This window comes from Equus caballus, chromosome 19 (assembly GCF_041296265.1).
Source record: "Equus caballus isolate H_3958 breed thoroughbred chromosome 19, TB-T2T, whole genome shotgun sequence".
In the NCBI taxonomy this organism is placed as follows: Eukaryota; Metazoa; Chordata; class Mammalia; order Perissodactyla; family Equidae; genus Equus; species Equus caballus.
The window spans coordinates 18603181-18622623 of record NC_091702.1 but is presented as its reverse complement, the minus strand read 5'-3'; the positions used below and the strand labels follow the sequence as shown (position 1 = coordinate 18622623).

Here is a 19443-nt window from a genome sequence, read left to right as displayed (position 1 = left end):
TCTATTCTTGAGCTGGATGTCTGTCTTCTCCTGTCCTTGGACACTGCAGCTCCTGGTTCTCAGACCTTTGGGGTCGAACCGAATTATGTCATCAGCTTTCTCCAACTTGCAAGTGGCAGATCATGGGACTTCTCAGCATCCATAACATGAGCCAATTCCTGTAATAAATCTCCTCATAGATATATACATATATCTCCTATTCGTTCTGTTTCTCTGGAGAACCCTGACTAATACAGTGTGTTCCTTTCCCTTTATTTTTACAATTAAAAACAAAACAAAACTCCTCCATCCACAAATTTATCTCCAGATGGCTCTGCTTTTCTTGGGGCTGAAATAAGGCAAAGTAGGTGAGCAGTCTATCACAACGACAAATTTGAAATTCTGGTAGATAACGTTGGTGACCTACCAAATAGCCACCTCTTCCTCTTTTTTCTTGTTAACGGAACATTAGTTTTCTTCAAGGATGAGGTAGCTTTGTGCTCAAGGAAGAAGACCCCTCCTCTACTCAAGGGATATGAATCATGATTGGTCTGAGCCCATCTTGTTAACCTCAACTTTTTCTCACCTGAATACTACTAAAATGGTCAAATTCCTATATTCAACATTTATTTACTCAGTGCTAAGCACTGTTTTTGGTGCAAGGGTGTAAAGATGAAATGACTAATATAGTCCCAAATGGGAGGCCTAAGTTGAACAAGTAAGAACATGAATAATTTCTGCCCTGAAGTAATCATGCTATGTACAGTTAGACTATGTAATTGGAATCCTACTCTGTTCTGGAGGAGGAGAGAGCAAAGGAGTGTCAAGGAAGATTTCTATAAGTAAGTGTCACTTAAGCTAGGAATTAAGGATAGATAGGAGCAAAAATATTTCAAGCCTGCATAAAGGTCATGAAATGGGAAGAAGGTTTGTACATTAAACAAATTGGAGATATCAAATGGGGTCAGATTATAGAAGGTGTTATGGGTTATATTGGGAGTTTCAGACTTTAGCCAAAGAGGAAAATCAAGGATTTTAGCTTACAGTTGTAAGAGTAGATTTGCACTGAAGAAAACAATTATTCTGGCTGCCCATGAGGAATGAATTGAAAGGGGGCCAAGTGGGCCTGTGTGAAGCCCGTTAACAGGTACTGCAATAAGAGACGGTCACAGCTTGGACTACAGCTGCTCTGTCCAGCGTGGGAGGCAGTGGCCACATGTGGCTACTGAGCACTTGAACTGTGGCTTTTCCAAATTACGATGTTCTGTTTAAGTGTAAAACATACACTAGACTTCAAAGACTTAGTAAGAAAAAAAAGAATGTAAATATCTCATTAATAATATTTTATGTTGATTACATGTTAAAATAATATTTTGGATATCTTGTATGAAATAATATATCTTATTAAATTTAACTTCACCTACTCCTTTTTTGCTTTTTTAATGTGGCTACTAGAAATTTTAAAATTATACGTGTGCCTTGAATGTGTGGATCATATATTTCATCAGACAGTGCTGATCATTGTGTTGACAATGGAGGTGGAAAGAAGTAGACGTAGATGAAGACTGTTTAGGAGACTAAATTGACTAACTTGATGATTTATTGTGGAAGAGAGGATGAAGGATCATGTCTTTGTTTCTGGTGTGAATAATTGGATGGATGCATCATTTCTTGAGATACCGAAGGAGGAGCTGGGTTGAGGAGATATGAAAGAGAGTGTGTTCACATTCAGTCAGTATTAGGTTTGATGTTCTTCAGAAAAGATATCTGAGCAGGACATATAAATTTAGGAGTTGGTCAAAGATGGTGAATGAAGCCATGGGAGTGGTTGAATTCAAGGGGAAACTGGATGGTTTTAAGATTCAGAAGAAGAGGAGACTGAGAAGGACCCACCACAGGGGTAAGAGGCAAACTAGGAGACTTTGTTACCAGAAGAAAAGGAGGGAGCTGTCACCGTATCAAAGGCTATTGAGACAAAAATAGCAGAATGTTGATAATTACTGAAACTCAGTGATGGACACGTGGTAGTTTGTTATTACTATTCTCTCTATATTTGCGTGTATTAACATTTCTATAGTGACCATTGTTGTTGAGTTTTCTAGACACCTAGAAAGATAAGGGCTGAAATGTGTTCTTTGGGGAGGATTCAGCCAAATCATTTATAAATTTCTGTCAGAGTTAAATTGTACACATTTATAGCTCAATTAATTAAAAAACACAACAGGTGTAAATCTTAAGGCTCAGGGAGCCTTGTCCAATGAAGAAATATCTTATGTACATTCCCTCTTCCATAGCAATAACAGGGTAATTTCATGTAATTTGAGAAGGGAGAATGTAAGAAATGCAATGACTCATTGTCCACAGGTGAAAAAGAGGATAAGAAGGAGAAAGTTTGAATCATTCCTTTGAATTTTCATCCCTTCCACTGACCCAGGGAGGGAGCAAGACACAGAGGTGTAAAAGTGAGATTTCAATCACTTGGATGATAATACACAGTAGCTTAAATCAAGGATAATATATTCCAGCTTCATGGTTTCCTGTTATTAACATTTTAGCCAATGAAGAGTATTGTCCCAGTTTTTGTGCTTGGTATACTGTAATTATTTTGATTGTAAATTCAAATTGCTGGGATTTTGAGTATAATGATTCTAAATGCCAGGAATCAATAGAGCATAACTCAATACTTTTTTTCTTCTCTAGGCACAAGCAGACTAGAATTCTAAGAGCAGTGAAGATAGGAAAAGCCAATAATTCAAGTTATATAGATCGCATTAAAGATTTCAACACAATGTGAACTATAGGAAAATTTATTCTTAAAGTTCTTTCCAAAATGTACTTGAAATATATATTTTTTGTGCAAAAATAATTTATTTTATTTGAATATGGGAATAGAATAAAAAATTCACAGACAGGATGTATAAGAATTAAGTATTGGAAAAACATTCAAGTTAGCAGGTTAAGTCTGGATTATCCAATGAATGCCTTTGAAACAGTTGATCAACCATTTGTAATAATCTTTAATAAAATAGAATTAGATTCCTAGCACCATATGCCCAAATGTCCTAAAATAAACTCCATATGGATTGAATTTCCAAAAGCAAAATAAAACAGAAATGCTAAAGAATACATAAGTGATTACACATATAAGCAGAAAACATAAAGGGAAATATTGAAAGATTTAATTTTTTAAAATTCAAGACATTTAAAAAACACTCTAAAATGAAAGACAAAACACAACACAGAGGAAGTATTCACAACATCTGAGAAAAAGTTAATAAATTTAATATAAAAATCTTACAAAACTATAAGAAAAAAGATAAACATCTAGTTAAGATAGAGGCAAAAGTGATGAAAAAGAAATTTCCAAAAGTATGTAAAATTTCATTTCATGTAGCTATTAAAGATTTTTAAAAATAATAAATGCTAGTCTGAGAACATGGCTTCTCTCTTATTCTGTTGATATAACAACATAATCTTTTTGGAGAGCAATTTCAAACTATGCTTTAAACTGTGTATAGTTTTGACCCAGAAATTTTACTTATAAGACTGTAATTCAAGGAAATTACCATGGTTATGAATAAAAAACACATGTACAAAAACATTCATTAAAACATTATTTAAAATTGTGAAAATTAAAACAGCCTACATTTCCAGGAAGAGAGGATTGGTTAAATAAAGCATGTTACAGACAGACGATGAAATGTCATTCAGGAAAGATATAAGGATAAGTATTTAATATTCTTAAAATATGTTTACAATACATATATATATATATATTTTAGATGGTAACAAAAAGTATGGTCCCATTTCCCACATATACGACTATAAAATACACACCAGAACATGGAAGTGGTCATTTCTGGATGGTAGAATAATGAAAAATTCTTTTCTCCTTTTGGCTTGTCAGAATTTTAAAAAATGTTCTCTTATTCCTATCTTCAATAATTTACTTTTCAAAATTATGACATAGTTCAAACACACAGAAAAGTGTAGTGTAATATAACAAACATCCCAGAACTGAAAACTCAAAGTGCCAAGTCTTAACATCATTTTACCATGTCAGTTTCAGAAGTTTTTCCTTTATCTTTTCCCTTTTTCTTTCTTTCTTGCTTTTTGTTATTTTTCAGAATTAAATAAGATTTGCACATCAAACCATCAGGAAATAAGAGGGTTAGGAGTTACTTTCCTACCTTAAACAACTTTAAAAAATTAAATTATAGGAAACAACCACTTTCTGATATTGGACTAAGGGCGTCAGCCCCAGGACCCTTGAGGAAAGGCAGTTGAGCCCTATGCTTCTGGCCTGGAGCTGACTGCTGGATTGTAGTATAGATAGGCTTGACATCTTCCTGCCTTGGATACCCTCCCTTGATCTCACTTCTAGTCTTTTCTCTCCATTTCCATCATTCCGAATTTGTTTATCAATCCACACGGGTTTTTATACTTTTACTATATACATCCATTTAGTACTATATAGTATTGTTTTGTATGGCTTAAAATTTTATAGAAATGCCGTCATACTATATATATTTTTTTTGCTCAATACTATGTTTTTGAAATTTTTCACACTAATCCCTGAAACTCTAGTTTATTTTCTTCAACTGAGACATAGTGCTCTATTGTCTGAATCTGTGATAATTTATTCATCCATTCGTGTTTTGATGGATATTTAGTTCATATTTTATTCAACAAATGAAGATTACTTTGACAAAATCACAAAAGTTATTAAACAGGTGTGAAAAATATTACATGTTGGGATTGATATAATATATTTGGCTGCAATATCTTGTAAGAATATCTGATTTTGCCACTAAAATGCAAATATCCATAGATAAATTCTCCTTATGCAGAGATGAACTCTGTTTTAGCTCATGATAACTTAAAATTCTTTCATCTTTAATTTTAAAAACTCTTCACCCTCTGAAATACTGAGAAGAATTTAAAAGAAAAAATCAAAACCTCTTTTAGCCTCTTTGTAATGGAAGTTTCCTAGGCAATCACACATCTAGCAAAAAGAGACAGTTTTAGCCTTTTTTAAAGGTCAACTGAATTTTAATGTACGATTCACCATCAAGTTGACATAGAGCTACTTACTTTCTGAACCCAAAGCTTAGGACAAATGCTCAGTCCTCTATCCTAGGGACCTGGCACATAATGGACGGCCGGGAAATATTTGTCGATTAAATTGATATTGAATATATTGATTTTTGGCTTTGAGAAAAGTCTGGGAGAAAGCATGTTGGTGTCAAAACGTGGAAATTTCAGAAACACTTTGATGTTTTATAATAAGGAGTGTGGGCAGAATATATACTTCAAGTTGGCATTTTCCTAGAAAATCTGAGACATATGATTATGATAGATTACAATAGATTCTTATCTGCCTTGCTGGCCCTTTTACTCAGTTCCTGCTAGATGACATTAAAGCTTCAATAAAGGGGTATCAGACGGCAGTATATTGGCATATAAATCAACCCCTCCTTTTAGGGAAATATAGATATGTATATATACATATCATTTATACTATATAGATCATCTTTTTATTAGAAATTTCAAAAAGTTGATGTTGCACTAATTCTTTAAGAAATTTTATAGCTTCAGTTTTATCATTGATTATTTCTTTGCTTTTACATTTATTCGTATTTTCTTCAATAGACACTCATATATCTCAGCCATCTTCTCAGGTCACAACTTCTTTGCAGGTAATGCACACTTTCCCTTTCTGAACTGTCTTGTATTTCATTTTCTGTAAAAATAGTGATTAAATTGTAGAGGTAATTTTGAGAGGAAATGAAACATGCTAACGAACTACACGGATGGAGCTGTTCTTTCAAACGTGTTGGTGAAAATTTGCAGCAGATAAATTTGTGAAGACATTGCATTATGTATTGTGCATCTAATTTTCATTCATTCATTTGCTCAACAATATCTTTGAGAGTCTAAAATAGGACACATTGTGTAATAACTGTACTGACTATGCTTGGTAGTCCCAAGCCCTGGGTCCTAACTATGACGCCACAACCAACAAGCAGTTTGGTGCAGTGATTACGCATGCTGACCCTGAAGAAGGACCCCCCCAGGACTCATATTTTAGCTGTGCGACCCCGAGCATGGTATACAATTGCTCTGAGCATCAGTTTTCTCCTTAATAAATGGAGATAAAACTAGCACCTAGGATTTTTAAGAGGACGATGTGTGTGTGAAGCGCGGTGGCCAGCACGTAGAGAGTGCACAGTGTCCACGTGATGGTGAAGTTGATAATGACGGTTACCTCCGGCAATTGCTGCCCCTCTTCGGGTTTGTTTCCTCAACTGTAAAATGCAGGGTTGAACCAGGTTCTCTTTAAGTGCAAATAAATGATTATTTGGGGGCTAAGGGGAGATTCTGGCAGAAAACGTTTGTACTTCCACGGCCTTTGAATAAATTAGACATCCTGGGAGGTCTTTAAGGGCTAGTTGGAAGTGCGAACACACAGAGATAACGATTCTGTTCCTGAGATGTGCGCAGGTTAACTTTCCATAGGGTTTACATTGCCACATTTCTGACTCATGGCAAATCCTATCAACGGTCATACTCTCTTTAACACGGTGAAATAAAAGGTGATCTTGGTCAGGGCTGAAGCTGAAGAGTCAGCACTGAAGGAACTGCTGAATATGTTTCTTCCCCCTTTCAAAACATCTAACGTTGGTCTTGTAGATATACACAGTCATAATATGAGATCCATTACTGCTTTTCATGTTACTTAGTGTTTACCCCATGTGTCAGGATTTCAACACTTAAAAATAAAACAATTTATTTTGGAAAATATACATTTTCCAAATATATATTTCTAAGCTCATATTTGATGACCTGTTATTTTCATATACTATTAATAAAAATTATTCTATTTTTGTTGTTGCCGTTACAGCATTTGGGAACGTATAGTTTGTTTTAAATTATTGCTTTATTTGTTTGTTTTTGCTTGACATTTTAGGTTTTAGGGTTTTATCTGTTCTGTCTTGATTTTGAAATTCATTCTCAGAGCTGAGTTCTTAGATTGATAGCTTGAACTCTGTTCCTTGGGGGGGGGAAATACACGCAAAACTGCTAACTTGCCTGTAAGTCTGCCCTCCTCTGCTCTGTTATTATTTAGAGCTTCCATAGCATGTTATATTTTCAAAGTATTTTAGCACTGTTTTAATTTGTTATGCCTGTGAAATGAGAATGCCATAAATACCCCAAAAGTAGGTTAGTTTGTAAAAGATCAGTAAACATCTTGATTTTCCAGAGAAAATAAAGGCCTAAACTAAAAATCAGAAATAATAGGTAAATGTATTTAAATAAATGCAGTATGAAAATGAGTCTAAAGGAAGTGTTTTTGCACCAGAGGAAGGGGGAGGCTAATAACAAATGCTATTTTAGAAAATGCTCTAATGGGCTCCTTTTTTAACAGTACTTTTAAAATGCATTACATTGCATACAATAAAATGCACAAATCTCAAGTTTGCACAGCTCAATTATTTTGACAGATACCACGTGGGCTTCCCTGTGCCACACACCTTGCACAGGATCCTAAGTGCCTCCCTACATATCTGTGTCTCCCCCACTTCTTTCTATAAGAGTGTAAGTTCTCTGAGGATAAGGGCCAAGCCAAGCTCACTTTCTTCTCTGTACCCTCAGAGAAACTGGTAGGTGCTCAGTCAGTGGTGAATGAATTAATAAATGAATAACATTCATTAATAGGATGTCCTATTATATTGCTTGGCTGCTTTTCTTAGTGGCTCAGAGGTGGGAAGAGGTGGTGAGGTTAATGGTGTCAACACCTGGAGCAGCCTCAGCCTGAGGGTGTTGGGGGTGGTTCGATCAGTCGAGTCTCTTCTTAAGTGCAGTTCAGAGCTCCTCTGAGAGAGGCAATCAGGCTCAGGATGCTGTGTCCTGGGGCAGACTGGTCCAGGAAACGAAAGGCTGTTTCAAGTATTTGGTGCTTGGAGTCAGAAGCAGAGAGGTGGTAAAATTGAATCAATACCTGTTAGTTGACCCACGAGGCCTGTGCAAGGGGGCTGCTTAAGCTGCCAGCCCTCGAAGATCCTTCCTGAAATAACGTCCTGCATTATTCAACAGTTTTTAGTGAGAGCAAGCTCACAAAGATCAAGCATTAATTTAAAATAAAAGTGTCTTGCTGATTGGAGACCACATTGTTATCTGGGATTTGTATGACATAGTGTATCATTTTGGTAAAATGTCAAGGAAAAGAAAAATGGAAAAAAGGAAAAAGGTACACAGCATGTTTATGAGAACGAATCAGTCCTCTGGACACTTGGAAAAGTCACAGGAGGCTAATTGCTGTAATAAACAGACTCAAAGTGAGTGGCTCAGCCACACAAGTTGTAGTGTTTTCTCGTGCACAGGTCAAACGAGTGTTCCTGGTCCCGTGGCTCTTCTGGACATCTCTTCTCCAAGTGGCAACTCAGGAAAGCAGACTCCTTCCCTCTTGGGGTTCTTCCAGCTCCTGGGCTCCTCTCCGGGCATTCTGTGCCCAACCAGCAGGTGAGGGGAGAGAAGGAGCTGGAGGATGGTGTAATGACAACCTATGTGTGCTCACATACCTTTGGCCAGAATTTATTTACGTGGCTGCACCCAACTGCAGGGCAAGCTGGGATATGCTGTGTGCCCGGGAAAAAAAAGAACCTCTGGTGAAAAATTAGCCGTCTATTTATTTTTTTGAGGAAGATTAGCCCTGAGCTAACATCTTCCACCAATCTTCCTCTTTTTACCTAGGAAGATTGGCCCTCAGCTCACATCCATGCCATCTTTGTCTATTTTATATGTAGGACACCTACCATGGCATGGCTTGGCAAGTGAGGCATAAGTCCACACCCGGGATCTGAACCGGTGAACCCCAGGCTGCTGAAGTGGAACATGTGAACTTAGCTGCTGCATCACGGGGCCGGCCCCATAAACTGGTCATTTGTTTTACCACAGGGGTAGTAATGTCTTTTCCCTTCCTACGAACTGTTAAGGGGTTTTTGTCGTACCTTTTGACCACTGTCACCCATTTCGCCTACCCCCTACCCCTGGCCTCTTGCAACCACCAATCTGTTCTCTATTCCTATAAGTTTAGTTTTTTTTAAGTTCTTCATATAAGTGAGATCATACAGTATTAGTCTTTCCCTGTCTGACTTATGTCACTTAGCATCGTGCCCTCAGGGTCCACTTTTGTTGTCACAAATGGCCAGATTTCCTTCTTTTTTATGGCTGAGTAATATTCCACTGTGTAGGCACACCACATTTTTTTTACCCATTCATCCATCCATGGACACTTAGGTTGTTTCCATGACTTGGCTGTTGTAAATAATGCTGCAATAAACATGAAAGTGCAGATATCTCTTCAAGATAGATTTGATTTCCTCTGGATAAATACCTAGAAATGGAATTGCTGGATCATATGGCAGTCTTATTTTTAATGTTTTGAAGAATCTCTGTGCTGTTTTCGATAGTGGATGCACCAATTCACATTCCCATCAAGAGTACACAAAGATTCCCTTTTCTCTACATCCTTGCCAACACTTATTTGTTGTCTTTTTGATGATAGCCATTCTAGCAGGTATGAGGTTATATTTTTTCATGGCTTTGATTTGCATTTCCCTGATGATTAGTGATGTTGAGCGCTGTGGGCCATTTGTACGTCTTCTTTAGAAAACCATCTATTTAGTTCCTCTGCCCATTTTGTAATCAGATTGTTTGGTTTTTTGTTACTGAGGCTTTCTTTTGATAATTGTTTTTAAATTAGAAAAAAATCCAATTCTCCAAAGAAAATATCTTCTATTTGACAGTAGCTGGAATTTTTACTTTAAGAGAAGCCACAGCAGGTGCCAGACCAGACCAAAGAAGCTGATAGGGGTTACAGGGTGGGTATGAGAATGATTTGGACCTAGTTTAGGTTGCCAGTACTTGAGTTTATTTCCCAAATAGCAAAGAGGCAGTGCACAGGAAATAAACAACTCCAGATGTGAGTGAGTGGACGCAGTATTCCATGCCTCCCTTACAGAGGTTGCCCAAGAGTCGGTGGTTCTGGTAACATTCGTGGAGGGAGATCTTCCCAAGGTTGCAGCAGCTTGAGGACTGACTGTGACCTTGTTCCTGTCTACTCCCAGCCAGGTCATCACCCAGAAACACCTTATATGTCTGTCCACAGCTGTAAATCACCACTTAGGAATTCTGTTGCCTGTAATAATATCCAAGTTCAGGCCATAAAAATTCTTTCCATGCCAGTACTGGAGGAACCACCCTTATCTGAGCCTGACTGTCAGGGTCAAGGAGTTTCCATTTACGCTTACACTGGGGCCTCCCACAGGCAGGTCTAACTGTGCATAACACAGGTGAAAAGTCATTTTCCTAACTCTAGAGACTAGGTTTGGGGGATATAAAAATGCTTTACTAATGGGGAGAGAACTTGTAGGGGACAAGATAAATTCATAAACTTTGCTGCATCCTTATTCTCCATTAAACTGATTTTTCTTTTTTTGCCTTTTCCTTTTTGCCAGACAGGGGATCGATAGTTAAGCACCTTTTGCAGTAAGTTATGTGCAGAAGCAAACAAGTGTAGAATTCAATATGACTGCAGCCACATGAGCATGAATGTAGAGAACATCTCTCTAGAAATGTTTTCTATCTTCAAGTAAACAATTTCTCACATTTCTTTTGTGTTAACAATGTCATGCAAATTAGCAAATGGTTCATTTGATTCGTTCTGTCAATTTATCAAACTGAAAGAAGACTGAAATCATGCATTTTAGAAGGTTTTCTTTCAATACAGGGGGAAATAAACCATACCAAGTGAAAAAATGATCACTTGAAGATCTTTGTTGCCCCCCAGTTTGGGACAACAAACTGGACCTCTTTCTTCCACCTCCTAAGGAACTCACCATCCCATCAATGGCTCAGTTGCACCCCATATGAACTTCTGTCCTAATGTTATCTGCTGATACAATTGCCTCCTTCAACTAGATTTCAAGAGCCTTAAGAGCCTGTTGGCTCGGTGTCTCAGCTTTGCATCTCTAGTTCATGATAAATTGGTAATTGTTAGGTGAATAAATACAGAAAAAACTTCAGTAAAAGGAAAAGTGACAACCAAAGGTACTGGTGGCAAAGGCTTTCATATACCTGGTCATAAGGATTTGCTTTTTGAAATGCTTTCACTGAGACAGTCCTTAAAAAGTACGGGATAACTTTAAAAGAGTTTTCTCCAAATACATGTATGCAAAGCCATCAGTCCCTTGTAACTAAAACCTAAGGACTCTGAATATGACGCTATTTTACACATTCAAAGACACAGGAGAGCTTTCTTTAATAAATGATATGTGATTCCCCCTACCAGTAACAGTAAATGAAAAGTGATCTGGAAAGAACCAACCAAACTCTCTTTTCTCTGTGAGTTTGTCACCAGAATTGAAACAGAGGTTCATGGATTCCCCTCTCACCTGCGTGCTTTGACCGTAGGAGGTGAATCCAAGGCGACTTTAACAGGGAAGTTAACAAGAATGGGTAGTTCATTCACGATTTGTGTCTTGAGTATATTTCCAAGAGAAAATTTCTTTTCTTTTTTATGGTCCAAGCTGTGTTTTTCTCACAATTTTACCTCCATTCTGGCTGGCAATGGAATCTTTCACAGACATCGAAGACATCACAGAATGTGGATAAGAGCTTTTACCGGATCTTTAACCTGGAGTTTTTATTTCCAATGAGTTGAAAGTATTATTCCGCTTCAAATCTGAAGCCGAAATAGGCTAGATGGAATTGTGTCATGAAAATGAAGATGATTTTATCTCAAAAGAGTGAAAGATTCTTATTTTAGTCTATGAAAGTTACCACTGAATGCCAGAGGCTCATTCCGGGGTTATGTATAGATCTGGAGAGAGACTGTAACGTCACCAGCTGCTTTGTGTCTACCGTGAGGGCTTCTATTCACCTAACTTCCTCAAATGTTGAAATAAGAGTGGTTACTACCCTTATCAGTTCATTAAGATTACAGTGACATCTTGTGGCATATCATTTCCCCTTTTAAAACCTGCCCAGGTAAAAGTCTAACACTTTAGTTCTTGCTAAAGAATTTTAGCTTCATTAATCAACATATATTGATGAAAAAACTCAGAAACTACTATTTAAAGCAGAAGTGAGATGAACAAAATGCATTCTACTTTATTTGGTTGAAGTAAAAATTTCAGAATAATTTCAATTAGAAAAATATCTTCTTTAAAAAATATCAAGCATTTATTTAAAATTTTCTTCTGTTGGCATCATTATGACATAGGAAATGGCATAGAAATTGGTTTTAGTTTGATCCACGTAAAGACAATGAAATTAAAAATTGAAAGACTGCTGCTAAGGAAGGATTGTGGGATCAGAGCTTCTATGAATTGTTAAGAGTAGCTACTTGAGACAATCTTATTGGAGGAAAGATTTTCATTGAAAGAAAAAAATTTTTTCAGGACAAAATTAAACCTCTGCCGTTTAAATCTGATAATTATCAGCCTCTTCGTGGACTGTCTCTAATTAGAATGTACAGTATGTAAAGTGAGAATGCTATTAAGCTAAATTAGGAGATGTATTTTTTTTTTTTTTTTGAGGAAATTGGCCCTGAGCTAACATCCAAGCCCATCTTCCTCTACTTTATACATGGGATACCTACCACAGCATGGCTTTTGCCAAACGGTGCCATGTCTGCACCTGGGATCTGAACTGGCAAACTCTGGGCCCCCAAGAAGCAGAACGTGCAAACTTAACCACTGTGCCACCGGGCTGGCCCCATAAATTTTTTTTTTTAAAGATTTTATTATTTCCTTTTTCTCCCCAAAGCCCCCGGTACATAGTTGTATATTCTTCGTTGTGGGTTCTTCTAGTTGTGGCATGTGGGACGCTGCCTCAGCGTGGTCTGATGAGCAGTGCCATGTCCACGCCCAGGATTCGAACCAACGAAACACTGGGCTGCCTGCAGTGGAGCACGTGAACTTAACCACTCGGCCACGGGGCCAGCCCCCCCCATAAATTTTTTTTAAAAAGACAAACTGGATTCAGTATTTCCACATCCCCACTCTACTCTCATCACACACATACATTCCAGTCATTAATGTTCACTTCTATGTGATGGATGTAGAAAAATTCTTCCTTCAGATTTTTTTTTTTTGCTGAGGAAGATTTGCCCTGAGCTAAGATCTGTGTCAATTGTCCTCTATTTTGTATGTGAGTCACCACCTCAGCATGGCCACTGACAAGGGGTGTAGGTCTGCACCCGGGATCTGAACCTGGGCCAGTGAAGGAGAGCATGCTGAACTCAACTACTAGGCCACAGGGCCCGCCTCCTCAGATACTTTTTAATGGGCAAGTTTAGTCTACTTCAGGTGCTGTAGAGTCATTTTGCTGAAAATAATTACCATTTGCAGGTAGCCTGTGAATATTTGCTTTTCTACTTCCTTCCTCCTTTCCTTCCTCACCCACTCCCTCCCTCCCCGAGTTTTGAATTCGAACTTCTAAATAAACCTTCCGGTAGCCAATGAAAGCAATGCCTTTTGGAAATTATAGGTGACCACATTTCCACTTGATATATACTTTAATAAATATGACTCCTTCACAAGTTTTACTGTGAATAATATGCTATTGCATTCAGTTCAAGACATCAATCGTAAGACACTCCTTTGTTTTAAGTACCACTAAGAAACAAGAAATCAGTCAGTTAAATCATGACACCTTGAATAGAATGTTTATTTTAAACTCATTCAAAACATTATGTCTTTTAGACTTATTTAAATAAATTTTATTATATATCATACTTATGTGCATTTTTAAAATGAAAATATAGACAAAATACAAAGTTTCTAACACACAGAGTTCAGCTCCAAGTCACTTTCTGTGCAGAGATTGGTGTCCATGTCTGCCCACATCATTGTCCCCTATGCCTCTGAGAGCACTGGGGACACAGTCATGCCACAGTGAAACTTCTGTCTCTAGGACTTTCTTTTAAGCTATTGACACCTATTCTGCAAGTTTTGAAACTGGCAATTTATCTTACAGAAAAATCAGTGAAAGGTTTTTAGACAATAACCAGGATTTACAATGCTTCCTCAGATAGTCATTATGGTTCTTTCTCAAATGTTGTTGACTGAGAAGAAAAGGCATTACAGACAATCACCATGCAACAGGATTCCCACATGCACAGGCCATGCCATGCAGTCATGACTGCTACTTTACCAGCAATTGTAAGACACCACCGATGGCTCCATTTCCACAAATGTTAAAATGAGAAAAGTGATGTGCCTTAGAAGAGCTGAAGTATCGTAATGACGCTAATAGCTAGCCTTTCATGAGTGACTGCTATTTGTCAAGTACTTATTATATTCTTCATACACATTCTATCATTTAATCCTTAATATAATCCTATGAAGTAGATGTTATTATTTGACTATATAGGTGAAAATTAAACAACTGGTTCCGAGGACAGACAGCTAGTAAGTGGCAGACCTGGTGTTTAAAGTTGGTTCTCTCTCATTCCACAGCCCATGTTTTTTCCATAGGTATCTGCTTATAAATATTGAAGCAGAAAATGCCAGAAGAGGGGGTCACTCAATCATATGGAAAAAGATAATCTCTCCATCAGCAGTTTCCTTGAATAACAGACAGAGCAAAGAGCAACTGTGTGAACGAATGTCAGATTTATATGTTTGTGAATTATCACAAAACTTTCAGAAAAGGAGAAAGATAAAACAATGTCTCTTATTTGAGGGAGAGAAAAAAAATGCTGCATCAGCTGGAAGCTGTGTTCCCTGCTGAAGAAACATTTTCTGGAACATGTCATATGTCACAAATAACCACTTTATTTTTCCCCAAATAAAAAAAAACTCCCCAATTTTCAAACAGACAAAAAGTTCATCTATACTTAATATTTAGTAAAGAGTGAATTTGGACAAGGAAAGTATGTGTTTTGTTTGCTTTGGTTTTATTTTCCTTAATGAAATATCCTTTTAAAAAATTTGTGAAACTTTGTCTCACTAAAATCAGAAACCAGTATGAACACAATACACCTTTAACTTTTAGCTCATTAATGTTAAACTATCTTCTTATATTTTGAACCAAAATAGTCAATAAAAAAATTAAATTGATTCTTCTGTGGAATCTCTCTCCTCGTTTTCATAAGACACAATTATTTTTCCATAAGCTATTTTTATGTGCATGTAGAGGCTTCAATGTTCCCTCAAGAATAACTTTGTTGGCAGACATGAAACGAGGTGGCTGGGCGAGGTATCACATTCTCTACATTTGCACTCCTAGAAGAAAGCATATGGAAAAAGCTTCTTGATGTTGGGCTTGGCAATAATTCTTTGGATATGACACCAAAAGCACAGGCAACAAAAGCAAAAATAACACGTGGGACTACATCAAACTAAAAGCTTTGCATAGCAAAGGAAACCGTCAACAAAATGAAAAGGCAACCTACACAATGGGAGGAAATATTTGCAAGTCATATATATGATAAGGAGTTAATATCTAAAATACATATTCAAAGGACAAGAAATCAGCATCTTGAAGAGATCTCTGCAATCCCATGTGTATTGCAGCATTATTCATAATAGCCAAGATATAGGAACAACCTCAGTAGCCATTGATGTAGGAATGGATAAAGAAAATGTAATATACATAATCCAGTGCAATATATGTATATATATGTATACACAAGGAATGTTATTCAACCATAAAAAAAGACGGAAATCTTGCCATTTGTGACAACACGAATGAATCTGGAGCACATTATGCTAAGTGGAATAACCCAGACTGAAAAAGACAAACATTGTATGATCTCACTCATAATTTGGAATCTAAAAAAAGTAGAACTCATTGAAATAGGGAGTAGAATGGTGGTTGCCAGAGGCTGGAGGTGGGGGAAATGAGAGGATGTTGGTCAAATGGTACAAATTTTCAGTTATAAGATGAATAAATTCTGGGGATCTAATGTACAGCATGGTAACTGTAGTTAAGAATACCATATTTTACGCTTAAAATTCACTAAGAGAGTAAATCTTAAGTGTTCTCAGCATAAACCCGAAAAGTAACTATGTGACGTAGCGGATTTGTTGATCAAACTGATTATGGTAATCATTTCACAATGTATAAGTATATCAAATCATCACATTGTACATTTTAAATATATACAATTTTATTTGTCAATTATACTTCAATAAAGCTGGAAAAAAAAGATTTAAAAGGAAAGCAAAAGATGTATAATTATTGATTTCTTCCCCAAAAATATGTTCAAAGAGAAAGAAGTTTCCATAAGCTGTACATATTGTGTGTTGGTGTGTAGCAATTTATACATTTTAAAGGAAATAGAACTAAACAAATAAAATGTCACTTTTTCAATAGAAAGGAAAATATTGAAGCAATTATAGACAACGTCAAACAATAGGAAAAACTCGATACTATCAAGTATTCTATTTTTAAGCACTCCACAAACATGCTAGTAACAAGGCAGAATCCATTTTCCTTTAAGGGACATCTAAATTGTATTGAAATATTTTAAGGTAAACATTCTGAACGGTAGACTTTAATCTTATACCAGCTAATAAAAATTGCATTCTGGCTTTATAAAACCCATATGGTTGCCTAATGACATTTACTCTTCCTTATAGGTAACCCATTTAGTTGACTGATGGACATACAGATATAGCAATATATGTACTGCTTACCAAGTAGTGATACAGTAATGAGGAATATCACAAACTCAGAACATTAATACTGAATCCACACCAGTTAGCCTGATCTGTGTACATTATAAATGAAAACTAGTGCACTGTCCTACAATAACCTCAGCTTTATAGAATAAAGTATAAGTCTTCTGAAAATATAACCTGTAAAAGATTCAGTGTTAAGTATTATGTCCTTGGATATTCATAAATTCTTTTGTGGGCATGCCTATAAATGTCTCTATATTTTTAAAGAATATATTTCAAGTGTTCTAATATGTAGAGGAAGTCCGCATTTTTTCATAGTACGTAATCAAAACAAAAGCTTTAAAGTAAAATGATTTTTTTTCTCTTTCTGTATAAGTGCATTGCATTTTTTAAAAAATCTATTTGCATTTTATTTTATTTTATTTATTTATTTTTTTGCTGAGGAAGATTTGCCCTGAACTAACAACTGTGCCAGTCTTCCTCTGTTTTGTATGTGGGTCGCTGCCACAACATGGCCACCAACAAGTTGTGTAGGTCCATGACGAAGAACCAAACCTGGGCCACCGAAGTGGAATGTGCTGAACTTAACACACTAGGATACGGGGCTGGCCCAGTGCATTGCATTTTTAATGTAGACTACCACTCCATCTCCCAAGTCTCTCCAACTTGTACGAATTATGCAGTTTTTCTGTTTCCATGCATAAAAATATCAAACATGCAAACCTTATGTTAAGTAGAGTTTTGCTATCAACCTGAGTCCATGGACCAACAGCAATGGCATCACCTTGGAGACTGGTAGAGATGCAGAATCTCAGGTCCCACCCAGACCTACTAAATGGGAATCTGCAGTTTCAATAAGATCCCCAGGTGATTACATTACACAGAAAGTTTGAGAAGCACTGATTTAGGATACTTTGTTGATTGATCTAATTTTCTATAAATTAACCATATCTAAACAAGGAGTATACAAGTATTCCACATGTATTCTTTATTTCAGCAATAATCAAGATTAGTGTGTAACAAAATCACCAAGGGAACTTATTAAAAAGTGCAGATTTTCAAGTTTTTCCTCAAAGTTTAGAATGCAGTAGGTCTAGGATCTGGCCTGGTTTCCCCAAACCACTACTCCTTTGAACAGAACTAAAGTTAATGATAATATCAATTCTTGTTAACAGCTCCAAACCATAGCAAAATACCTAACACATAAATAAGACAGTCAGAAGTCACAGTCATGCAAACTGCTTTCGTTAAATTTTGAAACGTTTCAAACTTTTTCTGAAACTGTTAAATGTAGAATCAAAAGTTTGGCCTTAAATGGGCCTGATTACATCCAAGAAACATAATGAAATCATTCTTCCTTTTTTCCTCCCCCCTCCAAAAGGAATACCATTATTTCAGCCAAAGGATAGCAAGGTAATTTACTGGAGACCTTAAAAAGTTGACCCTGCCCCCATTGGAATCGATTACTTCTTGTGCTAGAAAATAAGAATAATGTATTCTGCAAAGTACTTATTCTGCAAAGTACTCTCCAGAGGTTTCAAACGCAAATGCATCCAGAAGTCATCGGGCATCCAACGGGAGAAACAAGGAAGGTGATACCCCAATTACACACATTCGAGTTCAAAACGTAAAACCTCCCACACAGAACAAACAAGAACACCTCTGTGGGCAGCATTCAGTCCGTGATCTGCCAGTTTCCAGTATCTGTACTAGTGTGGTTTTTCTAGTTAATTCTCTGGTGACATACCAAAGGGTATATTTTCATTATTAATTTGCTCATATGGCTTATTTTGGGACTTTTGGGAACTTTGCTGTAGTCTGGATTTTACTTGCAGCAGCAAAACATGGTGATATTCCAGGCTTGCAATCTACATCAAGTTTATGAAGACAAGCGGATTTTTAAAGACACAGTAAACAACTTATTACAGCTATAATCTATGGGTTTGCATAGCCCTATCTTCTTTCTAACAAGTTTTGTCATGGAGCCATACATAAGATGTTCAGTCTGTATTCTTTTATCTACACTATTCGTCATTTTTAGAGAAATAACAATTATAATTTTTGCGGAGTACACAAAATTCTTCACCTCACTTGAGATTTGTCTTCTTCTCGCTTGCTGTTGCTTGTTATATATGTGTATAATGCTAATTCACTTTGGTGTTTTGATTCTGCATGATTATGAAAGATTTGAGATGCTCAGAAACATCACTGTTTCCAAATTTTACCTGGAGATATCTTATACTACAACTTCTAAAATGAAAAACAGAGGTGTTTACATGTTCCATATGTATTTTTATTTTAAATACCAGCACAACAAACACAACGACGTGACAAGACTATTACCTCAATAAATACTGATAACATTCCTTGACAAGTTGGCTTATAATTAACGTACATTGTTTTTATCTGGAGCTATTTTAAATACTATCTTAAGATATACCGTAAAACACAAATCTTAAATATATACCAGTTGCAAACATAATGTGCTTAGTTACTATTTTCCTTGTTGTTCAAATGAAATGACTTAAAGTTCCTCAAAATCATGTCCACTTGTGTTCATTGTTTCAGGATGCATGACTCGTCCCATGAACAGGATTGTACCTACATTGGGTTGGAAGTGAACAAAAGAGGAGGTGAACAAAAGAACAGGATATTTATTTTCCTTCTTGCTTACAATTAGCAATGTTCTAAAAATGAAGATATAAATAAATTATTTTCATTTAAAAATCAATCGAACATTAGAAATTATCTGATAAATAATGTGGAAACA

The 19443-nt window shown here is 36.5% G+C and overlaps 1 protein-coding gene across 4 annotated transcripts in view; it reads right to left on the bottom strand.

The window, feature by feature from the left end:
- Nucleotides 1–13689: 13689 nt before the first annotated feature.
- The window catches only part of SERPINI1 (serpin family I member 1), an 83181-nt gene continuing 77427 nt past the window's right edge, over nucleotides 13690–19443 (bottom strand). For all 4 annotated transcript variants that reach the window (XM_005601784.4, XM_001490786.7, XM_070242560.1 and 1 more), the window contains one exon: nucleotides 13690–19274. In XM_005601784.4, coding sequence (XP_005601841.2) covers nucleotides 19198–19274 — 77 coding nt within the window. In that variant the 3' untranslated portion in view covers nucleotides 13690–19197. The remainder of the gene's footprint in view (nucleotides 19275–19443) is intronic.